The sequence below is a fragment of the Triplophysa rosa genome, linkage group LG6 (genome assembly GCF_024868665.1).
Source record: "Triplophysa rosa linkage group LG6, Trosa_1v2, whole genome shotgun sequence".
NCBI classification, from domain to species: Eukaryota; Metazoa; Chordata; class Actinopteri; order Cypriniformes; family Nemacheilidae; genus Triplophysa; species Triplophysa rosa.
This window is the reverse complement of record NC_079895.1, coordinates 20,698,364-20,726,001: the sequence shown is the minus strand read 5'-3', so window position 1 is coordinate 20,726,001 and position 27,638 is coordinate 20,698,364. Positions and strand designations below refer to the sequence as shown.

Below are 27,638 nucleotides of genomic sequence, written 5' to 3'. Positions count from 1 at the left end.
CGCAGGAAGTGTGAAAGTATGCATCCTTCAGATCCACAGACGCAAACCAGTCCCCGGGACGAATTGCGCCAGGATCTGTTTTAGCGTAATCATTCTGAACGCCCTCTTGTGAAGCGCTCGGTTGATGGGTCTCAAATCCAAAATAGGACGGAGTCCGCCATCTCTCTTGGGCACCACAAAATACCGGCTGTAGAAACCGCACTCTACCTCGCTTGGAGGAACCCGCTCTATCGCTCTTTTCCCGAGCAGGCTGTGAATCTCCTGTCTCAGCACCGGAGCGTTGCACGGCAATGTGAGTGACGGGACAACTCCGCTGAAGCGGGGGGGCCTGCGTCTGAACTGAAGGGAATACCCGTGTTCTATCACATTTAGCAGCCACGGAGAGATACCCGGAATGGCTTTCCACAAACTCAGAAACATGCATAGTGGCCGAATTACCTCGGGCGATACAGCTTGCTGATATACCGGAGACGCGCTCTGCCCTCACGAGGCTAATTGCACTGGCGGGGGAATGTGAAGCGCGTGAGGCTCCGGCCGCGGGCGAAGGGATGCTGGTTATAACATATTCTAACTGTGGCTTCACGCTGCACCGTGGCAGGGCAGGGGACACAGTGTGGTGTGATGGAAGGGGAGAGAGCTCCTTTTGTGAGGAGGTAAGTGCTTTAAATATATGTACACACACAACATTTTGAGCATTGCAACAATCGCCCGCAACAGCGGGGGAAACAAGATGCAAACGGCGCCGCTTGAGCACCGGTCCGCTCACGAACTCTCCCCTCCTCTCTGCAGACCCGTCAGGAAGGCAGCTTGGCAGCCGAAGACGATCCGCTATCGCCTCGATGACCTCTCTTCTGCCCGTTCTTCTTCCAAGCTGGGGCAGACCACTGCTTAGGCCGGACGTCCGGCCCAGGGTCTCGGGGAGCCGAAGCAGCGGCAGTGGGCTGCTTAGCCGGCCTGTGGGAAGAGCGAGAAACAGACGAGGATCTCGCTCTCGGCGCCGGCTGCAACGAACGGCGAGGAAGCACGTGGCTCATGGCTTTTGCGCGCTTCTGCGCCTCCGCGAAGCGTTCCGACACCGACTCCACGACATCCCCGAAGAGACCAGAGGGAGTAATGGGAGCATTGAGCAGCGACTTCCGGTCAGCGTCCTTGAGGTCCGCCAGCGTCAGCCACAAATGGCAGTGAAGGACGACCATGAAGCCCATCGACCTGCCCATAGCCTGTGCGGTGCGCTTTGTCGCCATCAGCGCGAAGTCCGTCGCCGCCCTCAGGTCCTTCACAGCGTCCGCATCCAAGGCGCCCCCATCCAGCGCCTGCAGAATCTTCGCCTGAAAGACCTGTAGAACCGCCATCGAGTGCAGCGCGGAGGCTGCCTCCCCGGCGGAGGTGTACGCCTTGTCGGCGAGGTGGGCGGTAAACCTGCACGGCTTCGACAGCAGACCTTGTCCCACGCTCAGCGAAGAGGAGGAGGGGCACAGATGTACAGCGAGGGTCTCCTCCACGGGCGGCATGCGGGTATAACCGTGGGCCTCCGCCCCGTCCACGTGGGCGAACATAGCCTGTGTGGCAGCGTGGACTTGCGCCGATTGAGGGGCCGTCCACGACTTAACCACGTGCTCGTGCACATCAGGGAAAAAAGGAGTATTCCTCTTCGGTGCAGCCTGGCGGCGGCCCGCTTGAAAGTACCAGGAATCGAGCTTACTTTTAGCTGGCTCCTCCGGGGCGCTCCAGCTAAGGTCGAGCTCCTTAACGGCCTTTTCCAGCACCCTCACGAACTCCTCCTGGAGGTCTGGGGTGCTCTCCGAGTCGTTGCGGTCCCGCTCCGACTCCGCCCAGTCCTTCACCGAGGCCGAGATGGACATAGAGTCGTCGTCTTCCTCGTCGAGGCCGAAGGAAATGGCATCCGCAACGGCGGGAGGGGGACGAAGGCTCTTCTCAGTGAAAATGACCGGGGAACGAGGCGACGGCAGAGGACGGCGGCCCTGAGCCGGGTCGTCATCGTCGTCGCCGCTGCCGTCGCCACCACGTGGCATGGGTGGGCCCACCAGCGGCCCTTTGGCGGCAGTGGGCCTCGACCCGAATAATCCTCGAGCAACGTTCCTGCGAGTCCTCAAGACATGCGCCGGCAGGTCAGCACAGTGCGCGCAATCAGACTCTCCGAACACCGCCTCAGCATGGGCTAGGCCCAGGCAGGCGATGCAATGCTCGTGCGTATCCTGCGGGTCCATGGGACCCGCGCAAAGACAACAGAAGGCGGCCATCGGATGAAGAAGCTTCTGACAATATCAACGATGGCAGCGTGAAAGAGAAGATTCTGAGGTATTGTCGCTGTGCACTGTATTTATACTGTCTGGTCGCCAGTAATAACATTCGGTTGCGAGCACGACAATTGGCCAGTTTCACTGGCGTTAACCAATAAGACTTCAAGAGAGGTGAGAAGGGAGGAGTTCCCATATGCGGAGCTTCCGCAATGTCGAGAGACCGCTCTCGATAGGGAACTGCACAATATTACAGTGGCAGGTCGCACGTAAGACGTTGGCAGGTCGCGCGGCAGGCACGTAAGACGTTGGCAGGTCGCGCGGCAGGCACGTAAGACGTTGGCAGGTCGCGCGGCAGGCACGTAAGACGTTGGCAGGTCGCGAGGCAGGCACGTAAGACGTTGGCAGGTCGCGAGGCAGGCACGTAAGACGTTGGCAGGTCGCGAGGCAGGAGTGACAGGTCCGGTGACAGCTCCACCCGTCAGGGAAAGATTTTACTCCATCTCACGGTAGACTCCCGGCCAAAATGACCCAGCACCAGAAATAATATCAAAACAGCCTCCATTATTCGCAAACGGTGGATAAAACCTTGAAAAACGATTACAAATATTACAAATGACTAGAGGTCCCCGGCTAATACTATTAGGGCATATCAAGCGATCTCTAACAAAGCAATAGTGACACATAGTACAAATATGTTTTACTCACATAAGATTGCTGCGCCATTCCTATCGGATCCAATATTGACGGCACAGCACTGCTTTTTAATTTTAGTGTCTCCGCAAAGACATGTTCAAGGAATCCACGTTGAAATGAAGCAAACAAACGCTCAATGTTTTCCCCACATGAGCTGGAACGTCTTTAAAAATGAACTTCAACCACGATTCCTACTGTCGGAATCTGAAGGAAGGTTATGCAGCGACTGTGTTCTTCCACTACCAGGCACTGCACAATATTTTGCGGCTCTATCTGGTTCCGTGCAGCTTGTGTTCAGTACTGTCATGCGCAAACCAGTGGGCAGGGCTTGAGAAGTATGCGTTGATATTCTTCTGTGGAGGCAGTGTTCAACCTATCTATGATAGATAGGTATGATAGATAGGTGCATTCCAGGACCTGCTGTTCGCTGAGCCTCGTGTCAATAACAGTTGCTATTTCAGTAACAAGGGCGTTTTCAGGTCTGACACTTACAGGATGTGTGTCGAATTGAATACGATTCCCTCTTATATAACAAAAGCTCGGGTTAAAATTGTGGTCCTAGTTCACTGCACCTTTAAGAAAATCATACATCTTTTATCAACCAAAAAAAGTAATTTGATTTGTTGGGGTGACATTGTCCATCCAGCTTTTTATCTAAACACTACAGCAGAAGTGTGAGGATATTGCTGTCTTCAAATATACTCCAGTCGGTGCTATTAAAGCCATCTGCCCAGAAGCTCCTTCTGTCCATCACTGTAACGTTCTGTAACAGTTGGTTTTGTCTTAGTCTATAGATCCCCTACCTTTTCATCCTCCTCCTGACAGGTGTATATACAATTCAGTTAATTCATAAAACTCGTTTCTTAACCATTATTATTGGAATTTCGTTAGAGATACAGTTTTGAACAGCAAGGTAATAATGTGATGACAGAGAGATACTGTAGTTTATGCAACACGCTTTGACTCCCACAATACTTTCAATCGGTTTAAATCAAGTCTCCATTGGAGGATTTACTGACAAGACGTTTGTCGATATCTGTCTCGGTCGTTCTGTTTGATTTTGGTGTATATTCCGCATGTCTCATAAAGTCCCCGTCTATCACTACGCTGCTGGGGCTCGCCATGCCTACGGTGAGACAAGAGGGACCAACCTAATCTGCTGCTGTAGGGTCTGGCGATTTCAAAATAAAGAAACGCAATATCTAACATCCCACAATTAATTTATATACCTAAAATGTATAAACCGCACTATAACCCTTCCACTAAAAGCATTATTTATAATTAGATTTAAAATGTTTAAAATGTAACCAAAGAAGGTGTAACACGTGATTATAGGATATAGGGAAACTCCACAGGTTTGCCAATACTGCCACAGCAACCATCCCTGACAGCAGCGGCAACCTCGTAGGACAAGGACATCAGGACAGTTCAAATTAACACGAATTCATCCAAATATAAATCTGTCAGAGGGAAACAAAGCAGAAATATGACCGACAGGGAACAGGTTAATCAGTATGAATATGAGCAGCGGAATTCACCTACCACGTCAAATACACAGACTCGAGATAAGCCCACATAGTAAGTAAATCAATGTCTTATTTATTTATGTATCTATCGCAAAATGAGGGACATTTCACTCTTTTTACGTGTAAAAGTTTATATTTTATATAAAATTGCATTTTAAAAACGAAATTTACTAAACAATACCCTTACATTTGTTGCTATTTATTACTGTATTGTGTTTGTTTAATAATAATTAGCAAGAATCTGTACATTTGATGCGTCATTTTGTTCATTTCCATATAGCGTCTTTGTTTACCAACCACTGGTTAGTTTCACTTTCGTTTCAGACCAAACGAGTATCGAAACTGATGATTATCGTCGAGTTAAAGACGAAGTTTGTTTTGGACTCGATGTTGCACACATGCACATGTCATTCTCATTCAATCACTATTACAGCAGGCATACAGTAAATAAGCGTATTCAATAAACTCATTCAAAAACATATGCAGACAACCCAATAAAAACCCAATGAAACAATGAAATATAAAAAAATATAAAACATTATATATGATACTCTAACCAAATTAAACAACAGACAGATGTATTGTTGGTAGTTGAAAAATATACCGTCGTACATGTTTTCCAATGGTGTGACTTATGATAAGGTGACCAGATATTTTACATGAAAATTTCCTAGGTAAATGGTCAAAACAGCTCCCTGTTAAGGCCCTGTACATACAAATTGTTCTATTTTAATTTGCCATGAGTAGTTAATACCTTGAACCCGATGACTCGTTTGTCATGTCTCGTTGTAAATTTTTCATTGCTAACCCTGCGTCCCAATTCGCCTACTTATACTATGCCCTATAGAAAGTAGGCTACTGTTTTTGTGTTGGAATAGTAGGTACTTTTGAGTGCATAGCAAAAGAGTATGCACACACTGAGACATACTAACACGGGACAGGCCTTAAGTGATGATTTTTCTGTGATCCTGAACAAACTCAAACATCAAACTCCTTTTTGCATTTAAACATGTCTTCATTTATTATTTGTCATGTAATGTTTGTTTACTGTATAGTTTAATTTGTTGATTCAGTTACGCATCATGCATTTCATTTATTAATTCTGTGTAGTGCAACTAAACTCTACCTTCTCGCTATTGGTTGTGGGTAATATCAGCCATTTGAGTGCATTGATGGCATGGAATTCGCCATTTTGTTTCTACAGTATACCTAAATGGACAAAATGCTCTTCATAGCATGTTTTGTAAATACTTTATCTCCTTCGGCAAAAAAGCCAAACGTGACATTGTAGGTCTGTGTATGCCGTCGTAGTGCTTCGAAGGGGAGAGTGGAGGGATGGAGTGAGCCCTTGGTTGCAATTTGCATCCTCACAGCTAGATCTAAACTTCTGGACCTTTTAAGTTTAGCCTTTAAAGTCACCCTGAAATGGAAGTTGCAATCGTATAGTGACCATTTTTTGGCAAGTTACTCTGAAAAAGTAATTAATTACTAGTTACTAATTACATATTCAATAGTGTAATTAGAATACTGTACAAATTACTCTCTCCAAAAAGTATTTAATTACTTATTACTAATTACTTTCTATATCCTATGTCAACCTTGATTAGTTAAGTGATTCTAAGATAGACTTGAAACGGCTCTTTTAATTCATTCAAATAAATAATACAAAACTACATCAAGTAGTATTATTAACTGACCAAAGTATTACAAATGTGAGAATTATACATTAAAACACAGATTTTATAGTTAGACTTTGAATTTTGATGTCAATTCCACTATTGCACACACATATATTACACACAGTATTTAGTTGAATTACTTCAGAAGTAACTGTAAATAAATTACAGAAAAATAAGAGTAATCCCTTACTTTACGTTTTCAAGGGAAAAGTAATTAAATTATAGTACTTAGTATTACTTAGTAACTAGTTACACCCAACACTGATTGTGACGTTTATGAGTGCAACAGCTTCTGAAATTAGAAAAAAATGTAGGGAGGGCTTTATTTTGCCCATCCGTTTTGATTGGTTTGTTGTAAAGTTTGGCGTTGCTAACAAAATGGAGGCAGGTTTGAATGCTGTTGTTGTGGAGGAGAGGGCTAAACATGTCTGGCCATTAGATAGTCAGTAGCCCTACCACTTTTTTGTTGCTTACGTCATGCGGTGAAGAGTTGTTGATGAGAGGGGGAAGGGAGCTTAATGTTTTTGATTAAAGCTTGCAAGTGCAAATTAATTAAAAAATATAATGGTGTGCACGGATAAATCATAATAATCACTGCAACACTGTGTAAAACACTTAGAATTTTCCCTTTTGATTTCATGGTTTAAGTAACGGTTCTTCTACGGGTAACCCAAGACAATACTGGCTAGACATACAGTACTTTTAACTTGCTAGCTAATGTAATTTACTTATTTTGTTTGCTATCAGAAATAATCTACAGGAACTCTGTGGATGTTTACCGGAAGTTAGGTTTGGGCCACAAATGCGCAGTAATGTTAATTTGTGTTGTTGCTTTAAAACCGTATATAGAGTATGTGATAGAGCTAATATTACTGTATGATTCACAGTAATGAACTTAACTATGAGGGGCCTTACAAGCCAAAATTCATTCTAGTCGTTTCACACACTGACATTCTCCTTTCGCACATATACATATCTACTCTCACACTCACACATTTTAACGCTCACATTTATACATTTTTCCTCTCACACACTCACATTTTCCTTTCACGCACATACATATCTACTCTCACACTCACACATTTTAATGCTCACATTCATACATTTTCCCTCTTGTGCTCACATATTTTAACGCACACATTCTAACATTTTTCTCTTAAAAAAGGGGCACATGCGCAAGTGCTGACCCTAGACTCTGGCGTGCTAGCGTGCTTTTGTTTGTTTGTTTGTATGTTTTTGTGGTTTTAAGTCTGTGGAACTATTTTTCTTAAGGCAATATGTTTTTTAATCTTATTGCCGTGTTTTGGATCTTGAAATGCGCTGTCGACAGTGTTGGTGCAACGAGGAAAGGCGTGGAAGCGGAGGACCTAAGGAGCGATGAACAAACGAGGGTTATTTTTTATAGCCGCAAAGATCTGTTGAGTCTCCGATACAAGGCTAAAACTCCTCCGAAGTTCCTCTATGAACCTCCCAGAATAACTCAATCTACTCTAACAACTAGGAAGAGACGGAGAGGCTCCAGAGGCGGAATTCGGAACAGACTTAAACATCGCGGCAGTCGGTTCCCCCTTCCAACGATAACTTTAACGAATGCTCGCTCGCTCCAAAATAAAATGCCCGAACTCACTGAACTGGTCAAATACAACAGAGACTTTAGTCTAGCAAATCTAATCTGTATCACAGAAACATGGCTGACGGAGGAGATTGACAACATACAATTGGACAGATATTCAATAATCCGACTGGATCGGGACAGTGTTAAATCTACTAAAGCCATCGGCGGAGGACTGTGTATGTTTATCAACTGCGGGTGGGCGAGTAATATCACGGTACGTGAAACACACTGCTCAGCCGATTATGAACTGATTTCATTTAGACCATATTACTTACCTAGAGAATTTGGACAAATAACACTTTGATCTTAGTTTACGTGCCGGGCCCAAACTTTGCACTCGCTGCGGAATGCATAGCTGCTAGTTACAGCAGGGTGCTGTGTAGCTCTGCCGATGACCCAGTTTTCTTGCTTGGTGACTTTAATAAATGTGATGTATCCTCATTACTGTCGAATCTTGAGCAATATATAACCTGTCCGACAAGATTGGTTAAGACTCTGGATAAATGTTACGGGAACGTGGAAGGGGCATATATCCCAAAGTAGGGCTGGGCATCGTTTCAAATTGATCGATTCCAAATTCGATTCTGCTTATCAATTCCGATTCCTAACGATTCTTAGTTTCGATTCCAAAGCGGTGAAAAAGCAACAAAAGTCAAGCAATATCAAAAATATTTATTTTGTGCCATTAGTTACTGCTGAACACACAAAAAAGTGTCCTGTGTGAGCCTTCCCTTCGAAGCGAGGGAGAAGGGGGTCTCACGTGTAGCATCATGTGCCGGTGTTCTGTCGAATTGTCCTACCCTGTCAGATTTTCCTACCGCAGGGCAAAACTTAATATAATCTAAAACACATCGACAAAATAAACAGGTAGGATGATTTTACAATGCAAAATACCCTGTCAGATAGTCCTACCAGCTTAAAATAAACGCATAAAATAAGTGTACAGCGTAAATACCCTTTCAGATTTCCCTACCAGCATAAAATAAACATGTAGGATTAATTTACTGCGCAATACCCTATCATATTTTACTACCAGTATGAAATAAATATGCAGAATGATTTGACAACAAAAATACACTATCAGATTCCCGTAGCAGTATAAAATAAACAGGTAGGATGATTTTATAGCGCAAAAAAATGATGTAACATTGATGTGCGCATGGCTCCGGCGTTGTCCCCGCACTAGTGTCATTGGCGGCTAATGAAGTGTGGGCACTCGGGATGCGCCACACTTTAGTGCGCCTTCCACGGTCCATCGTGTGAACTGACTTTTAGTATTCGAGCGGAAGGTCCTCGCAGATGGCTATGTCAGGTCAGGTGACTCAGGTCTTGACAGATGATGAGAAAATTATGTGACCGTGCGGTCCGGAATCGTTAAGTGGAATCAATTTTTTTTTTTTAAGGATTTGATTCCTTTCTTATGGATCCGATTCCAGAATTGGAATCGAATTTCGATTCCCAACCCTATCCCAAAGTCACATCCACCTCTGGGTCGCTCGGATCACAATGTCATTCATCTACTTCCAAAATACAGGCAATTACTAAAGAGGACTAGGCCTGTCATCCAGCAGGTTCAAGTATGGTCCAGTGTCTCAACTGATGCATTAAGAGGCTGTTTTGAATGTACTAATTGGGACTTATTTTTTTAATGACATGGATTGTAGTAATAATTATGAGCTTTTTAATGACACAGTTACCTGTTATATTCATTTTTGCACAAATTCTGTTGTTCAAACAAAAAGTATTACAACATACTCAAATAACAAACCATGGATTAACAAAGATCTAAAACAATACCTAAATATGAAGAAGATTGCTTTCCTACAGAATGATCAACAGAAAGTAAAAGAGCTTAATAAATCCATTAGACGTAAGATAAAAGATGCACTGTCACGAATCTCGGGTGAGGTGAGACAAGGAGAGATGACCCAAACGCAGACAGCGGGTAAGGGGTTAAACAAGGCTTTTAATAAATAATAAAACACACAAAACAAAAACCCACGAGGGAGTAAAACAAGAGTATAATAAGAACAAAGACTAACTACACTAAACAAGACTAAAAATAACACTTACAACATATTACACAAGACTAAGCTACACTTAACAGGACAAGAACTCACCCACACGAAACACGACAGAGTACAATGATCCAACACAAGACAGTGAACACAGGGGCATTAAATAAGGGGACAAATCAAAGGGGAACAGGTGTGGGGCATGAACTAATTAACAACCAATAACGAGGGGTACAAAAGGGCGGGAACACAGACAAGGACCGGAGAGAGTATCGAAGGCCGAAAGGGTCAAAATTACTCTCTCCACAGATAACAAGGGATCCTGCCATGATTCTGCCACAAGATCAAGAAAGACATGACAAGATGAGGCAGAATCACGACATGCACAGAAAGAATATAAAGATAATGTGGAGGAGAAATTAAAAACTGGTAATGTTAGAGACGCATGGAAAGGTCTGAATACAATGATGGGTAGGCAAAAGAAAACTGTCCAACAATATGGGAACGTTCAGTGTTTTGTAAACGATCTTAATACATTCTATTCTAGATTTGAAAATAATCCGTCCGATCTGACTATTAGTAATGTAGCCATGACCACGACCCAATCACAGCCTATGATTATACAGGAGAGAGAGGTTGTCACAGTGCTTCGCAAAGTTAAATCGCACAAGGCATCAGGCCCAGATGATCTGAAGGGCAGAGTTTTGAAGGAATGTGCAGCGCAACTGGGATACGTTTGTACAAGGTTATTTCAGACGTTTTTGGATAGTGGCTTTGTTCCAATGGCTTGGAAGAACACTATTGTTACTGCAGTTCCAAAGGTACCACATGCAAAATCGTTAAATGACTTTCGCCCAATTGCGCTCACATCAGTTCTTAGCAAATGTAGCAAACTTGTCCTCACAAGTTGAGAATTCAATCGACCCCCTGCAGTTTGCCTATCGGGCCTATCGGAGCACCGTGGATGCCTCACTTACCCTCTTGAATAAGGTCCAACGTCATCTGGATAAACCAAATACATATTTCAGAATAGTATTCATGGATTTCTCATCTGCCTTTAATACGGTTCAACACAATCTTTTTTTACTCCGCTTACATGATTTGGGAGATAGTGATTGGATGATTTTATGGATCAAAGAATTTTTAAAAGATCGACCTCAGTGTGTCCACATTGATAGTGTCAGGTCAAATTGTTCGATCTTAAACTCTGGAGTACCGCAGGGGTGCGTACTGTCTCCAATGCTGTTCTCTGTGTATATTAATGAATTGCAAGGTGATAACAACTTTATTATTAAAAATTCTAAATGTATGTAAGAAGAATATCGTCTTGGTTATGGATGTAACCTCAGTTCCCTGATGGAGGGAACGAGACGTTGTGTCGAACCGACAGATTGGAGTTTGTCTTGAGATCCTATCATCTTCTGAGTATTTAGAAAAGGCGAATGAAAATTGGCGAATGAAATTTGCATGCCGGACTCCTCCCCAGATGTCCGGGTATAAGAGGGAAGCCGGCGTGCTCTGAGGTTACATCCGTAACCAAGACGTTCCCTTTCTGTCGGTCTCTCGACGTTGTGTCGAACCGACAGATTGGGGTTCCTATGGAAAACGCCACAGCGCTGAGCCGCGTCACAATCTCTAGCGGAGCGATGCTGACTGGCCAGGGCGAGTCAGACGTGAGCGCTAGCCGAAATTGTAACTATCCAGTGGAGAGGTAGGGGGTCCCAGAGCTTTTTCAAAAAGTTGGGAAGCCCCTGCCACCGGCCGTCACGGGCGGAGGCCTAATTTTCTAACAGCGAGAAGCCATCCGGCACCATAAGGGCCACTGGGTAAGCATTATTCCCCCCTGGGGGAAAAAACGCTGCAGAGACCACTACCTAAGGAGTAGTGGAGACACCACATGGTCTCGCCAACAGGGGAGAACTCATGGAAAATGTGCGGACTAAGGAGTTAACCGCAAGGTGGGAGTCCACCTAGGGAGGTCATGGGTTGCCGAGGTGGGAACCATTCATGAGGATACATCAGACGGAACAGCCCACAGAGGGGGGGTTACCACGTCTGGAGCACTAGGTCCGGTTAGAGCTATGTGGCAGATAACTCAACTGTTCCCCGGCCTAAGGGGCAGGACTGCTCTTCCCAGCCTTCCCCGAGGAAGGTGCTTAGTGGATGGAATGCCTGTTCTTTACCCAGTGGGGAAAGAAGGGAGGCGTAATAGCCGCTGATCCCCATAGAGGAAGGGGGAAGGGCTTTCGCAGGCGTACGCCCTACCGGCTGCCGGTCCTACACGTTGCCCTGCAGGGCGCGGGCTGACACCGGTTCCACGCGTAGGAATTAAAACCTCGCGAAGGTGTTGGGCGTAGCTCAACCCGCACCTCTGCAGATGTCTGCCAGAGAGGCGCCCTGAGCCAGTGCCCATGAGGAGTGTGCCTCACTCCTAACGGGCAGGGGCGATTTTGAGATCGGTATACCATAACGACGGCATCCACGATCCAGTGCGTCAGCCTCTGTTTGGAGACAGCCCTCCCATCTGCTGACCTCCAAAACAGACAAGATCTGCTCAGAGCTTCTGAAGCTCTGCGTGCGGTCCAAGTAGAGGCGCAGTGCGCGTTCTGGACACAACACGGCTGGGGTTGGGTCTTCCTCCCCGGTCGGGAGCGCCTGCAGGTTCACCACCTGGTCTCTCGGAAGAGTGGTGGGATCTTTGGGCACATAGCCGGGACGGGGTCTCAGGATAACGTGAGAATCCCCAGGCCCGAGTTCTAGGCAATCTGTGGACACGGAGGGTGCTTGCAGGTCCCCTACCCTCTTGGAGGTGAGCGCTATCAGGAGAGCCGTCTTTATCGAGAGGTGAGAAAGAGCGGCAGCTCCGAGAGGCTCGAAGGGGGCGGGGCCTCTTGAGGCCCGCCACCTAGGTCGCAAGAGGGTATGGAGCACGGATGAGGCGGTCGCCTTCTCGCGCCCCTTAGGAACCTAATGACCAGGTTATGCTGTCCAAGAGGCTTCCCAGCAACTGGGTCGTGATGAGCGGCCGTAGCGGCTACATACACTCCCAGTGTGGAGGGGGGAGAGGTTACTCCCCAGTCTCTTTTGAGGAAGGGACAGCCTGTTCTCGATCGAGCAACTCCGCGGGTCTTCTCGCCAAGAAGAGCACCGGGACGAGAAGAGGCACCACTTATGGGCGTATAGTGGCCGAGGCCCTAGCCTGAGTGATGTCCCAACCAGACAGGGGGTGGGCCACTCAGGATCTCCTCGTCCCGTCCAGACATGGAGGTTCCAGGGTTCTGCCTGGGATGCTGTAACGTGCCCCTTCCCTTGGGAAAGCAGGTCCATCGCCAGGGGGAGCGGCCAGGGGGGAGTTGTTGTCAAGAGCCTTAGCTATGTGAACCATGTCCTGGCAAGTTTAGGCCAATGAGGCGTAACTAGTACCACTTGATGCTCCTCTTCCCTGGCCTTGCACAAGACCTGTGCAATGAGGCTCACTGGGGGGAAGGCGTACTTCCGCTTGTCCCGCGGCCAGCTGTGCGCAAGGGCATCCGTGCCGAGGGGTGCCTCGGTCAGGTAGTACCAAAGTGGACAATGGGTGGAGTGCAGGGAGGCAAACAGGTCCACCTGTGCCTGGCCGAACTGCTCCCAAATGAGCCGGACTGCGCGGGGATGGAGTCGCTACTCTCCGCGAGGCGTCAACTGATGAGAGAGCGCATCGGCTGTCTGGTTCAGGACGCCTGGGATGTGTGTGGCTCGCAGGGAACTGATCACCTGCTGACTCGAGAGGAGGAGGCGCCGGGCGAGTCGTGTTAGCTGCCGTGAGCGAATGCCACACTGACGACTGATATACGCCACGGCAGCTGTGCTGTCCGGACCAGCACGTGCTTGTCCTGCACGAGAGGTAGTAGCCTCCTCAGTGCAAGTAGCACAGCCAACAACTCTAGGCAGTTGATATGCCAAAGCAGGCGGTGGCCCGTCCACCACCCCGACACTGCGTGCCCGTTTCACACGGCACCCCAACCCTGCATGGAGGCATCCCTAAGGGGGGACCCTTGTCCGCAGAAGGTCATGGGAGACCAGGGGGTTAGGGTGCGTCGGCAGAAAAGCGTGATGACCATACGCCTGCTGCCTTTGTGCCACGCTCTCCAAGGAACCTGGCTCTGTAGCCAGTGTTGGAGCGGTCACATGTGCATCGACCCGAGGGGGGGACCCCTGCCGAGGATGCCATGTATTCCAGGAGCCTCCGAAATAGTTTCAGGGGGACCGCTGACTGCCCGAAAGCGTCAGGCAGTTCAACACTGACTGGGTGCGCTCTGTAGTCAGTCGCGCTGTCATGGGGACAGAGTCGAGTTCCATACCGAGAAAGAGGATGTTCTGCATCGGGGAGAGCTTGCTCTTTTCTCAGTTGACCTGTAGCCCCAACCGATCTAGGTGCCAGAGCACCAGGTCCCCGTGTGTACACAACAGATCTCGAGAGTGAGCCAGGATGAGCCAGTCGTCGAGATAGTTACATAGACTCGAAAATTATGTCGGCATTAAGGGAATAGCTTTGAAATGGTTTAAATCTTATTTATCCGAACGTTTTCAATTTGTAGCAATAAACAATGAGGTGTCACGCAAATCGCAAGTCCAGTACGGTGTACCACAGGGCTCAGTCTTAGGGCCTCTGCTCTTCGCATTATACATGCTACCTCTAGGAGATATAATAAAGCGACACGGAGTTAGCTTTCACTGTTATGCTGATGATACTCAACTTTATATTTCCTCGAAGCCTCATGAAACACAGCAGTTCCATCGAATAATGGAATGCATAGTCGATATAAAAAACTGGATGAGTAACAACTTTTTATTACTGAACTCGGACAAAACGGAAGTGTTACTTATTGGACCGAAAACTGCTATAAGTAACAACCAAGAATACTGTTTAACTATTGACGGATGTTCCATAAAACCCTCGTCGTCAGCAAAGAATCTTGGCGTTCTATTCGATAGTAATCTGTCATTTGAGAGCCACGTCGCCAACACCTGTAAAATTGCGTTTTTCCATTTTAAGAATATATCTAAACTACGTCATATGCTGTCAATGTCAGATGCAGAGAAGTTAATTCATGCATTCATGACATCAAGACTAGACTACTGTAATGCACTGTTAGGTGGTTGCCCTGCAGGCTTATTACAAAAACTCCAATTGGTCCAAAACGCGGCAGCTCGAGTTCTTACACGTACAAAAAAGTATGAACATATTAGCCCGGTTCTGTCAACCTTGCACTGGTTACCTATAAAGCATCGCGTTAACTTTAAAATCTTGCTTATTACCTATAAAGCCTTACATGGTTTAGCTCCTCAGTACTTGAATGAACTCCTTTTGTATTACAGTCCTTCACGTGCATTACGCTCTCAGGCGTCCTGTCAGTTGGTAATACCTAGAATTTCAAAATCAAGTGCAGGTGGTAGATCCTTTTCCTATCTAGCGCCTAAACTTTGGAATAGTCTTCCCTGCACTGTCCGGGAGGCAGACACACTCTGTCAGTTTAAATCTAGACTAAAGACGCATCTTTTTAATCTTGCATACACTACTCTTCCATAATATAAATCTTCAGAGGGTTTAGGCTGCATTAGTTAGATCAACCGGAACCAAAAACACAACTGATGTACTTGTTGCATCAAAGAGTACAGAACAGTACTCTACTCTCAGCCAGTCTTGTCTCATTGTTCCAAGGTTACCACAGCGAGCAGGATGCAGTTCATGGCCTGACCTGATGGTAGAGCGGAGAATGGGAAGTGGGGACCTGACAAGAGCTGAGATGATAGAGCTGGATAAAGAAGGACGCGGTCTCTTGACATGTCTTCACCACAAAATTTCAAATGCTATTAGATTATTAATGATAATCTTAAACTATAATTTATTTTATTATTAAGTTTATTTATTTTATTTAGCCTTGTTGTGCAAGTTCTCTGGAGCTTGTGCAGAGGCAGCAGCTTTTGCCAGAGGGGAACTGGAATCCCCTGGTTGGGCCTGGGTTCTCCTGAGGTTTTTTTTCTCGATTAGAGTTTTGGGTTCCTCGCCACCGTTTGCATACTGTTTTTGCACTATCTGCCTGACCGGGGGGGCTGCTTTAGAATTTTAAAGTTTTACTTAATTAATATTGCATATAGGAATTTATAGTCTGTTATATTTGACCTGTGCTTCTCTTTCCTTTATCCTAAATGTGTGCTCTCACTGAGCGTGTGTGTGTGTGTGTGCGTACTTGTCTGTGTACGTACGTGTGTGTGTGTGTGTGTGTGCGTACTTGTCTGTGTACGTACGTGTGTGTGTGTGTGTGCGTGCGCATCCGTGTGTGTGTCTCTATGTCTATGTGTGTTAGTACGTGTGCATATTGTGTGTGTGGAGTGTTTTGTATGTGGGTATGTCTGTCTTCTGTGTTTTCAACCTTTTCTTGTTTTTGCAGGTACAACTTTAATTATTTTGCTTACAGTCAATATGTCTCATGTACAGCTGCTTTGTAACAATGAAAATTGTAAAAGCGCTATATAAATAAAGTTGAGTTGAGTTGAGTTGAGTTGAGTTAGTACCCGCACACCTCCTTCCCTGAAGGGAAGGAGGGCGGCTTCCACGACCTTAGTAAAGACCCGTGGAGACAGGGACAGACCGAAGGGGAGGACCCTGTACTGATATGCCCATCCCTCGAACGCGAACCGTAGGAACAGCCGAAGTCGAGGGAGGATCGAGACATGAAGTATGCGTCCTTCAGGTCGATTGCCATGAACCAGTCCTGACACCTGGCGGACGTCAGGATGCGCTTCTGCGTGATCATCCTGAAAGGCAGCTTGTATAGGTGCCTGTTCAGAACACACAGATCCAAGATAAGGCGCAACCCCCCGCCTTTCTTGGGGACAATGAAGTATGGGCTGTAAAACCTGTTGAACATCTCGGCTGGTGGGACGGGCTCGATCGCTCCCTTCGCCAGAAGGGTGGCGAACTCGGCCCGAAGTACGGAAGCATCCTTGCCTCTGACTGAGGTATATAGGATGCCCTGAAACTTGGGTGGGCGTGTGGTGAACTGGATCGCGTAGCCGAGACGGATTGTCTTCCCTAGCCAGCCTGACAGTCTGGGAAGCCGGAGCCAGACTCCCAGAACTGTGACAGGGGGACTAAAGGTTCGATCTCCTTCATTGTCCCCCCGGGGGTGGTTCGATGGCTAGCAGTACGGATTCCTTGCCGGGGGAGGACCCCGGGGAGGAGATCGGCTCTGCTGTTTTTCCTGACTGGCGACTGCGCAGCTCAACGCACGTCTGACTGAGAGTGCTGAGGGCTGGTGTTTATACTCGACATTGCGCTTCGCCGTGACGCAATGTCGAGTTTCCGTCCACCGTCATGCCGAGGGTGGGAGCGGCTGTGATAACCCAGAGAGAGAGGAAACTCTCTTCTTGAGAGTAAGTGGGCGCTAGCAGATGGTGGGCGCCAGTGGGCGCCAGCAGATGGTAAGTGGGCGCCAGCAGATGGTGAGACGGGGCAGGATCCGTCCCTATCCAATTTCCCAGCGATGTGGCTGGGGTCGGGCCAGATGGTAGCCTCGATCCCCCTGAGGTCTTCCCATGAGGTCCGCTTCTGCTTTCGCCGCGGCTGCTGATGGGGCGATGGTCTCCTCTTCGCTGTCTCTTCCAGGGGGGCCGCCTGAGTGGGGGGCGCCAGAGCTGGAGGGCGTCGAAGAGGACCAGGGCTGCTGGGAAGCAGACGGTGTACGGGATTCGAGGGCCAAGGCGGCCGAGTCGCAGCACTGGAGGACTGCTTCTTTACTGTCGAGAACTGTGGCTCGACAGTATCACCAACCAGCACCCCCCCCCCCCTGCGAGACGGGTGCATCGAGAAAGCGGACCTTCTCGGCGTTACTCATCTGTGCAAGGTTCGGCCAGAGGAGTTTCTCATGGACCATAAGTGTGGACATCGCCCGACCCAGGGCCCGCGTGGTCACCTTGGTCGCCCGTAGAGCGAGGTTGGTGGTGGTGCGGAGTTCCTGCATAAGCACTGGGTTGGTCTTACCCTCGTGGAGCTCTCTCAACGCCCTGGCCTGGCAGGAGCCATAGCGTGGAGAGAGGAGGCAGCTTGGTCCACCGCAATGTAAGCTCTCGACACCAGAGATGCCGAGACCCCACATGCTTTGGACGGGAGTCTAGGTCGAGCCCCCCCCCAGGTGGCCGCCGCCTACGGGCACGAGTGCACCATGGCGGCACCACCTGGGGACATCGACGTATCCTCTAGCTGTCTCAACCTCGAGGGAAGAGAGGGTGACAGAACTTTGTTTGACGTGAAACGTGCCGGAAAGGGGGCGTTCCAGGTCTTACTAAGTTCCTCATGCACTTCCGGTAAACACGGCACTGGGGGCGGGCGCGGCTTGGAGCCATGCTCAAACCCGAGGCGCCATGTAGCCAGCCGCGAGCGCTGCAACCCAACACTCACGGCGACCTGGGAAAGTCTCCTGGGGAACGGTCAGACGAGCCAGTGGCTGGCAGATTATTGCTCACAGTAATCCTCATATCACCCTCGCTGCTTTCCGTAGCGGACGGCAGGGCCATAGTCCTGCCGCCACGGAACGGGGAGCAAACGAGGTGGTGGCTGAGTCCCGTGAGAACACAGCCACTCGTGACGCAACGTCTGAATTGTCACCGCCCGCAGTGCGGGCAGGACGTTGCCACAAAGTCTGCCCCAGCGTACTGGAAGCAGGCATCGTGTCCGTCCCCCTCCTCGATGAGTGTGTTGCACCCATGAGAACAGCGGGACAAGCCACGCTGGAGAAATTTAGCTCTTTTAGAAAGGAAATTAGCTCGAACACCTCCGGAACTGCCGAGACGCCCAGGGGAGAGTCACTGCAGGAAGGGACCGTCCGCTGCACCACGTCGTAGATTCCAGCAGAAAAATGATCACCAAAGATCGTAGAGAAGCTCGTCAGATGCGTAGGCTCTGAAGAACAAAACGTGAATGAATGAGCACGCTGGCTTCCCTCTTATACCCGGACATCCGGGGAGGAGTCCGGCATGCAAATTTCATTCGCCAATTTTCATTGGCCTTTTCTAAATACTCGAAAGATGATAGGTTCTCAAGACAAACCCCAATCTGTCGGTTCGACACAACGTCGAGAGACCGACAGAAAGGGAAATATGTATGTCTGAAATATATATGTGACCCTGGATCACAAAACCAGTCTTAAGTAGCACAGGAACATTTTTAGTAAAAGACAAAAATACACTGTGTGGGTCAAAATTATTTTTGTTTTATGCCAAAAATCATTAGGATATTAAGTAAAGATCATGTTCCATGAAGATATTTTGTAAATGTCCTACCTTAAATATATAAAAACTTTATTTTTGTGAGTGGATGGTCTGCCACAGTGCCCCTGATTAACAACTTCAAAGGCAATTTTCTCAATATTTTGATTTTTTTGAACTCTCAGATTCCAGAGTTTTAAACGGTTGTATCTCAGCCAGATATTGTCCTATTCTAACAACTCATATATCTATAGAAAGCTTATTTATTCAGCTTTCAGATTATGTAAAAATCTCAATTTCGAAAAATTGACCCATAAAGACTGGTTTTGTTGTCCAGGGTCACATATATATATGTAAGAGAAGAATGTATGTATGTGTGAGAGAGTATAGTGAAAACAGAAGGCGTATGATGGAAACTGAAGGCAGGTCATGCAGACGCAATCGTAACGTTCAGGTGAGGGTGTGATCAGCATGGCTGTATGGAAAGCCGTTTGGGTCATATTTCGCTATCAACCAGACACCTGGTGTTCAGAAGACGCCTGGTTTTATGGCGTTTAACACTTACAGACCCCGCAAAGTACGGCGTTTTGTAGTGCATGCGCTGTAAATTACGGCGTTTTCGCCGTAGAAACGGCATTAATAACGTTGTTTTAAGTGCAATGCGAACCGCTGTTCATTTTGCCGTTTGGACTTCCATAGTACACCGTAAACAACGGTGCTCCCGTGTATCAAAGACATCGAGGTGAGGGTGTGATCAGCATGGCTGTATGGAAAGCCGTTTGGGTCATATTTCGCCATCAACCAGACGCCTGATGTTCAGAAGACGCCTTGTTTTACGGCGTTTAACACTTACAGACCCCGCAAAGTCCCCGGCGTTTTCGCCATAGAAACGGCATTAATAACACGTTTTAAGTGCAATGTGAACCGCCGTTCATTTCGCCGTTTGGTCTTCCATAGTACACTGTAAACGATGGCGCTTCCGTGTATCAAAGACGCCATAAAATGTGGCGTTTTCTATAATATTAAAATCAGCCCTGCCTTTTCTACACAGTCCAGCCCCTCCAATGAACAGAAAGACCTGTGTAGTAGAATGTCGATCTGAATAACTTTTCCTGTTTTTAACTTTATTGCGAATAATGTTTAGACTTTCATTATGTGGTATTTTTCCATTGGGCACGTTTTTCAGTTACAGCCATGTGAAATAAGTCTCTGGTGTCCCCAGAGTGTGTATGTGAAGTTTTAGCTCAAAATACCCAGCGGATCATTTATTATAGCATGTTGAAGTTGCCCGTTTTTGAGTGTGTTTAAAAATGCACCGATTTTGCTTATATCTCTTTAAATGTTAATGAGCTTTTCGTCCCAGCCCCGTCTCCAGAGGAGGGCGGAGTTTCAGGAACGCATGCTGATGCGTACTGGCCAAAACAAAACATCAAAATGTCAGGAATTGTTAGTGGTGTTCAGCCCTATATGTACGAACCGGAGTCTGACACTGATGGAGAGACATAAGAAGAAGTGACAACCTTAAGAATGGAACAGGACGTTTCCGAATGGTTAGTTGTAATTTTGCAGTTATTGTGAAATTAACGTTCTTCAAGTGATCGATAAGCATTAGCATGGTCCGTCATGATAATGTATAAATCGCTGTGCAGGTCCTCGTGTGGGAATTGCAGTAAAATTCCTACAGAGCCAGAGAATAAATGCTGCATGGAGGTCGAGCAGGTATAATTTAGCGTAACTACAGTTATACTATGCTTTCAACATTGTTCTATCATGTACTGTCACACTTACTTATTGTTTACAATAAGCCCAACAGCATGTGAGGGCAGCGTCAATAAATACAGTAGACGCTGTACTTCTATTGTTAGCAACATTACCAATATAGCGTGATAACAAGCACATTAAGAGTAGCAATTTTGAAAGACTATTCAGCAACAATATGAGGTGTGATACTTAACGTTACTGCTTCTGCTGGATATGAGGACTGGACACGAAGTGTTGGTATTGCTCCCGGTTTCAGTAGCAACCTCGTTGAAAGTCCAGCGTTGTACTGGCCCTCATTCGTGAAGCAGTCTGGCGTGAAATGATTGGCGGAAACGTGAAATACTTTACCGATTCTCAGTGGGACATTGCCTTCATGAATGAAATTTAACCATGCTGTTCTCTGTGAATCTGTGGAGACAGTTATGCTGGTCGGTACATCCTAATACAGAACAACTGCAGTGCCTCAATGGTGCAGACATTGTGTAGCTCCAGTGACGATCTAACAATGGTGACTGTTGTACTTCCAACATGGGGCTGTGTCTAAGCAAATATGGCAGATCGTCACCACTGCTGGGCAGGCTTTGCCGTTGAGCGACGACAATAACGGCAGAATTCAAATCTTTGCTTTTACCAACAGGGTTTTTGAATTACGCAAATTATTAAAAAAGGAGTGAGCACATTTTTAACTGTTTAGACTGCTTGTTTACAGACACTGTGGACACGTATTAATGTTTTAACACATTATAAAAGTGAATTTTGCTAAATATGTGCCCTTTAAGGCCTTACACCGGTTGGCTTGTTAATAAGCGTTTCTTGTCATTTAATCAGTTGTCAGCAACAGGGTAGTGTTCCGACATTTAAAAACATGACCCAATAAAATAATTCAAAAGGAACGAAGAATATGGTCGGAACTCCTGTCGGTCCACTGCGTTACCGAGGCTGACACTTTCGTGAAAGAAGTCAATGCATTTTACAAACATGAACGTACACAGAGTCATGAAAGTACACACTCTAAAAAATATGCCATTTGTGCACATATGATAAACGAAAAGGAGGAAAAACGTGCCCAATGTAAAAATATCACATAATGAAAGTCTAAACATTATTTGCAATAAAGTTAAAAACGGGAAACATTATTCAGATCGACATTCTACTACACAGGTCTTCCTGTTCATTGGAGGGGCTGGACTGTGTTGAAAAGGCGGGGCTGATTTTAATATTATAGAAAACGGCATTTTACGGCATCTTTGATACACGGAAGTGCCGTCGTTTACGGTGTACTATGGAAGTCCAAAAATGGCGAAATGAACGGCGGTTCGCATTGCACTTAAAACACTGTTATTAATGCTGTTTCTACGGCGAAAACGCCGGTGACTTTGCGGGGTCTGTAAGTGTTAAATGCTGTAAAACCAGGCGTCTTCTGAACATCAGGCGTGTGGTTGATAGCGAAATATGACCCAAACGGCTTTCCATACAGCCATGCTGATCACACCCTCACCTAAACATTATAATCGTGTCTGCATGACCTTCCGTTTCCATCATACGCCTTCTGTTTCCATCATACACCTTCCGTTTTCACTATACTCTCTCACACATACATACATTCTTCGCTTACATACATATTTTTTTTCAGACATATATTTTCTTCTTACATACATTTTGAATTTTTTATAAAATATTAAAATTTATTAAAATATGTGAGCACAAGAGGGAAAATGTATGAATGTGAGCGTTAAAATGTGTGAGTGTGAGAGTAGATATGTATGTGCGCAAAAGGAAAATGTGAGTGTGTGAGAGGAAAAATGTATAAATGTGAGCGTTAAAATGTGTGAGTGTGAGAGGAAAATGTATGTGTGCGAAAGGAGAATGTGAGCGTGTGAGAATTTTGGCTTGTGCGGCCCCTCATACTGAACGATTTGCTCATCCATTACACTTTAAAGCAACACTATAGAACTTTTGCTCATGGTTCCCCCATGTGGTTTATAAGCTCAATTGTCTGTTACCAGTGTTGTAAATAATGTCGCTGTTTAAGCTTCCCGTGGGAAGTGCAATACATGTGAATTTGTTTACTAAGTTGATGGAACCGGCGAATGCAGAAATGTCGTTTGGAAACCATGTCGCACTCTTCCGCAGGCAGGGGATGGAACACAGAAGTTACGACGTACAAGAAAAGATGACTTGTGCTCCAGCTTGGTTTTGAGACATTGTTGGCATGTTGAAAAAAAACACCATGGACAGGGACATAGTTTAAGAGCAGATGTACTTAATGCACTCTATTGCCTACACAGTGCTGATGGATACACACGGATACCACCAAATTCTTCAAGACACAGCGAACTGCAGAGGAGTAAGTCATGACATGACTCTTGTTGTGTTTTTCATCTCCATGTGATCCAGATGTTTCTGTTCTATAATTGTTACCTTACCATCAGAAACAGTTTCAGCATGTATAGCTGCAACTGCTATAGAAGACAGACTTGTTGTTTTGTTAATGTAGTAACTGGTAAAATATTATCTTGGTGCTGTGTGTGCATGTGTGTGCGTGTGTGCGTGTGTGTGTGTGCGTGTGTGTGTGCGTGCGTGCGTGTGTGCGTGTGTGTGTGTGTGTGTGTGTGCGTGTGAGTGTGTACACTGCGTTCCAAATTATTATGCAAATTGGATTTAAGTGTCGTAAACATTTAATTTTATATTGTTCAATTAAACTTATGGATGGTATTGTGTCTCAGTGCTCTTTGGATCACTGAAATCAATCTCAGACACCTGTGATAAGTAGTTTGCCAGGTGAGCCCAATTAAAGGAAAACTACTTAAGAAGGACGTTCCACATTATTAAGCAGGCCACAGGTTTCAAGCAATATGGGAAAGAAAAAGGATCTGTCTGCTGCCGAAAAGCGTCAAATAGTGCAATGTCTTGGACAAGGTATGAAAACATTAGATATTTCACGAAAACTTAAGCGAGATCATCGTACTGTGAAGAGATTTGTGGCTGATTCAGAGCACAGAAGGGTTCGTGCAGATAAAGGCAGAATGAGGAAGGTTTCTTCCAGACAAATTCATCGGATTAAGAGAGCAGCTGCAAAAATGCCATTGCAAAGCAGCAAACAGGTATTTGAAGCTGCTGGTGCCTCGGGAGTCCCGAAAACCTCAAGGTGTAGGATCCTCCAGATGCTTGCAGTTGTGCATAAACCTACTATTCGGCCACCCCTAACCAATGCTCACAAGCAGAAACGGTTGCAGTGGGCCCACACATACATGAAGACTAATTTTCAAACAGTCTTGTTTACTGATGAGTGCCGTGCAACCCTGGATGGTCCAGATGGATGGAGTAGTGGATGGTTGGTGGATGGCCACCATGTCCCAACAAGGCTGCGACGTCAGCAAGGAGGTGGCGGAGTCATGTTTTGGGCTGGAATCATGGGGAGACAGCTGGTGGGCCCCTTTAGGGTCCCTGAAGGTGTGAAAATGAACTCTGCAAGGTATGTAGAGTTTCTGACTGAGCACTTTCTTCCATGGTACAAAAAGAAGAACCATGCCTTCCGTAGCAAAATCATCTTCATGCATGACAATGCACCATCTCATGCTGCAAAGAATACCTCTGTGTCATTGGCTGCTATGGGCATAAAAGGAGAGAAACTCATGGTGTGGCCACCATCCTCCCCTGACCTCAACCCTATTGAGAACCTTTGGAGCATCCTCAAGCGAAAGATCTATGATGGTGGGAGGCAGTTAGCATCAAAACAGCAGCTCTGGGAGGCTATTCTGACATCCTGCAAAGAAATTCAATCAGAAACTATCCAAAAACTCACAAGTTCAATGGATGCAAGAATTGTGAAGGTGATATCAAAGAAGGGGTCCTATGTTAACATGTAACTTGCCCTGTTAGGATGTTTTTGATTGAAATAGCTTTTGATTTCAGTAAATATGACCTCCTAATGCTGCAAATTCAACAAATGACCATTTTCAGTTTTTTACAACCTATGAAATGTTTTCAAACTCTGTTGTGCATAATAATTTGGAACAGTGCATTTTGAGTTTTTCATTTTTTAAATAAATACTGTTGTCAGTGGGAGGTTTGTTCAATAAAATTCCAAATGTACCCTAACTGTTGATTACTTGAAAATTATACTGACTGTCATTTGCATCGACAAATTAGGAAAACCAGAGAAAGATATCATTTGCATAATAATTTGGAACGCAGTGTATGTTTGATTTGTAAGTACCCTTTTTTTCCTTAAAGGGATAGTTTACCCAAAAAATAATTTATTCACCCTCATGTCATTCAAACTCTGTATATGACTCTTTCTTCTGTGGAACACAAGAGAAATGTTTTTGTTTCCTTATATTTAAATTAGTGCTGTCAATCGACAAAAAAATAATCGGATTAATAACACATTTTCTGTGATTAATCACGATTAATCATACATAACAATAATATTTTAAAATATACTTTTACATTTTAATAATTTCACATTTAATCTTCAAATTGATGTAGAAACAACATATTTCTTTAACAGCGTCATTTTATGAATGAAAGAAAACATTTTGATATTAGTACTGTAACTGATGTCTCTATTAAATTGATTATTTTAACATTAATTATAGCCATTCAACAATATAATTGAGAGCTATCATGAAATATACAGAAATTGAAGGAAGCTCTCAAACACTTTACAGTCTTTAATGCTAAATTATCAATTAAATGCAGAAGAATTCTCATTAAAGCTACAAAATCACATTGATTTCTTCTTTTATTTTGTTCTTTGATTAACGTTAGTGACAGGAGTCACAGCAGCACGTTTAAGAACGTGGCCCCTTTAAGAGCTGTCTCAGTACGCAGATCTGACCGTCACCGCACTCCCATTTTCACAACTCTTTGCATTCATTTAAGATTTTATTTTACACTTTGAAGTCTTGCTTAAGAAAATGCTAGACAAAACGGGCTTTCTGACATAATCTTGTATGGTTTTATCCATTCAAGCACGAAAGAGAACTTAACACGATTCACCGACGCAGCCTTCAGCCCATGACTGTTTACACCAGACTGGACCTCGCGTTGCGTTTTGCCGCGTCCCACAGTTTAGAAGCTGTCTATCTTCATTGAACGCGTCAAAGCAACTGTTTAAAATCACGCTTAAGTGGTTTAAAAGCCTGTACACGAATAAGAGCGTGATTACATAATGTAACTCTAGACAAAGAATGTCAAAACAAACGGATGCTGCGTTAATTGCGTTAAATATTTTTCACGCGTTAACTTGAAAAAAATTAACGCATGCGTTAACGCGTTAACGTTGACAGCCCTAATTTAAATCAATGGTTATTTGGGTACCAACTTTCTTCAAAATATCTTTTAAAAAGACATTCGTACAGGTTTGGAATGACATGAGGTTGAGTAAATGAAGAAATAAATTTTGTTTTTGAGTTAATTATCTCTTTAATACAAAGACATTTATGCACTTGACTAATGGTGTGGTGTTGGAGTGGTGTTGGACTCTTTACAAGCTGTTCAAAAACCAAATTACATACTGCATCTTTATGTATGTTGTTCGTAGGGCAATAGGTGATACTGTAGCCCACATGTGACAGTTTTCTAATTCAGCCATTGAAAATGCTGAAAAGCATTTATGTTTATTTACTATATTATTTATAGCTGTACAGAAAGAGGAAGAAGCTCTAAGGAAATGGAAGGAGGAGAACCATCCCGGCCCCATTCACCTGGCACCAGTGAGGCTCGGTATTGTAAAAGAGCACAGTATTAGAATACATGGACATTCTGATCTCAAAAACATACACAAAACCAAAAGAAAGAAACTTCTAAAAAAATGACTTTACTCTCAGGTGGTGCAGTTTCATTAGAAGAAGTCAGACAGAAACAGCAACAGGAGGCACGCCAGGTCAAACTAAAAAAAAGGGTAATTATTTTCTCTAAACTACAAAAGGGGTATTTCTACTAACAGTAATAAGAATACCAGTTCACTTATTGTGGTATCTTGCATTTATATAACTCTTCAGCTTCAAAAAGAGGAAATTGATAGAAAAAATAGACAGGCAGAGGAAGAAGAGAACCAGCAGATGAAGGACAAACAGCGAGATAAGGTATAAACCATGACTGTTTAAACTGTTTACATGTGACTTTTTATAGCTTTTCTTTAAACAGAGTGTTGCATTCATGCATCTGTAAAACGCAGTTCATTTGTGTTGTGCTTTGACCATGTGCTGTTTTATGAAGCTTTTGTAATTCAGACTTTATAACTCCAGATGTCACTGCAGGCAACTGGCACATACAAACCATCAACTGTTATGCAATTATGCAAAGAGATATTAAACTTGAGCTCAGTTAGTGCCAGAAAATGTATATATATATATATATATATTAAATGTAAGGTTTTGGATTTGCATATTCCAATTATAAATGTGTGCAAAATGTAAATGTTATATTGGCCAGTTAAGTGCAAATGGTGGTTATTAGTAAATAGAGAGATGGTTCAGACTTCAACGCAATATAAAGGTTTGAAAAGGTCATCAGAATTGAAAAAAAAAGTAACTTAATTAATTACATTGCAGGCCAATAAACTGGAGATGAAGAGAAAACAAGAAGAGCAACGTAGACAGGATCTGTACCAACATGATCAGCAAATGTACGTATGTCTACATGTTTTTATTTATTTAAAGTGTACTGTGTTCAAAGAAGAAGTTGGTTGTCAAGCTGCTCTATTGGCATTTTTCCAAAAACAACACACATGAATGCACATGTTTATCCTTGGCATTTCTATCGTAGAAATCTTGGCCACAGTCCAGAGCTTTTGTTAAGAGATGATTAAAAATAAATGTAAGGAATTCTCAATG

General features: G+C 45.0%; 2 protein-coding genes across 3 annotated transcripts in view; one reads left to right on the top strand and one right to left on the bottom strand.

Moving 5' to 3' along the window:
* Positions 1-4,149, bottom strand: part of dnajc15 (DnaJ (Hsp40) homolog, subfamily C, member 15) — a 37,620-nt gene extending 33,471 nt beyond the window's left edge. Inside the window, exons 1-2 of the mRNA XM_057335826.1 lie at positions 3,947-4,149; positions 2,967-3,000 (exon numbers count right to left, since the gene is read on the bottom strand). Of these exons, the coding sequence (XP_057191809.1) occupies positions 2,967-3,000; positions 3,947-4,078 (166 nt within the window). The 5' untranslated portion in view covers positions 4,079-4,149. The remainder of the gene's footprint in view (positions 1-2,966; positions 3,001-3,946) is intronic.
* Positions 4,150-4,301: 152 nt separating this feature from the next.
* Positions 4,302-27,638, top strand: part of epsti1 (epithelial stromal interaction 1) — a 33,517-nt gene continuing 10,180 nt past the window's right edge. The window contains exons 1-6 of one of the 2 annotated variants that reach the window (XM_057335885.1): positions 4,302-4,532; positions 23,085-23,143; positions 26,443-26,526; positions 26,631-26,704; positions 26,805-26,888; positions 27,357-27,430. In XM_057335885.1, the coding sequence (XP_057191868.1) occupies positions 4,441-4,532; positions 23,085-23,143; positions 26,443-26,526; positions 26,631-26,704; positions 26,805-26,888; positions 27,357-27,430 (467 nt within the window). In that variant the 5' untranslated portion in view covers positions 4,302-4,440. The remainder of the gene's footprint in view (positions 4,533-23,084; positions 23,144-26,442; positions 26,527-26,630; positions 26,705-26,804; positions 26,889-27,356; positions 27,431-27,638) is intronic. The other variant, XM_057335886.1, reaches the window with a different exon arrangement.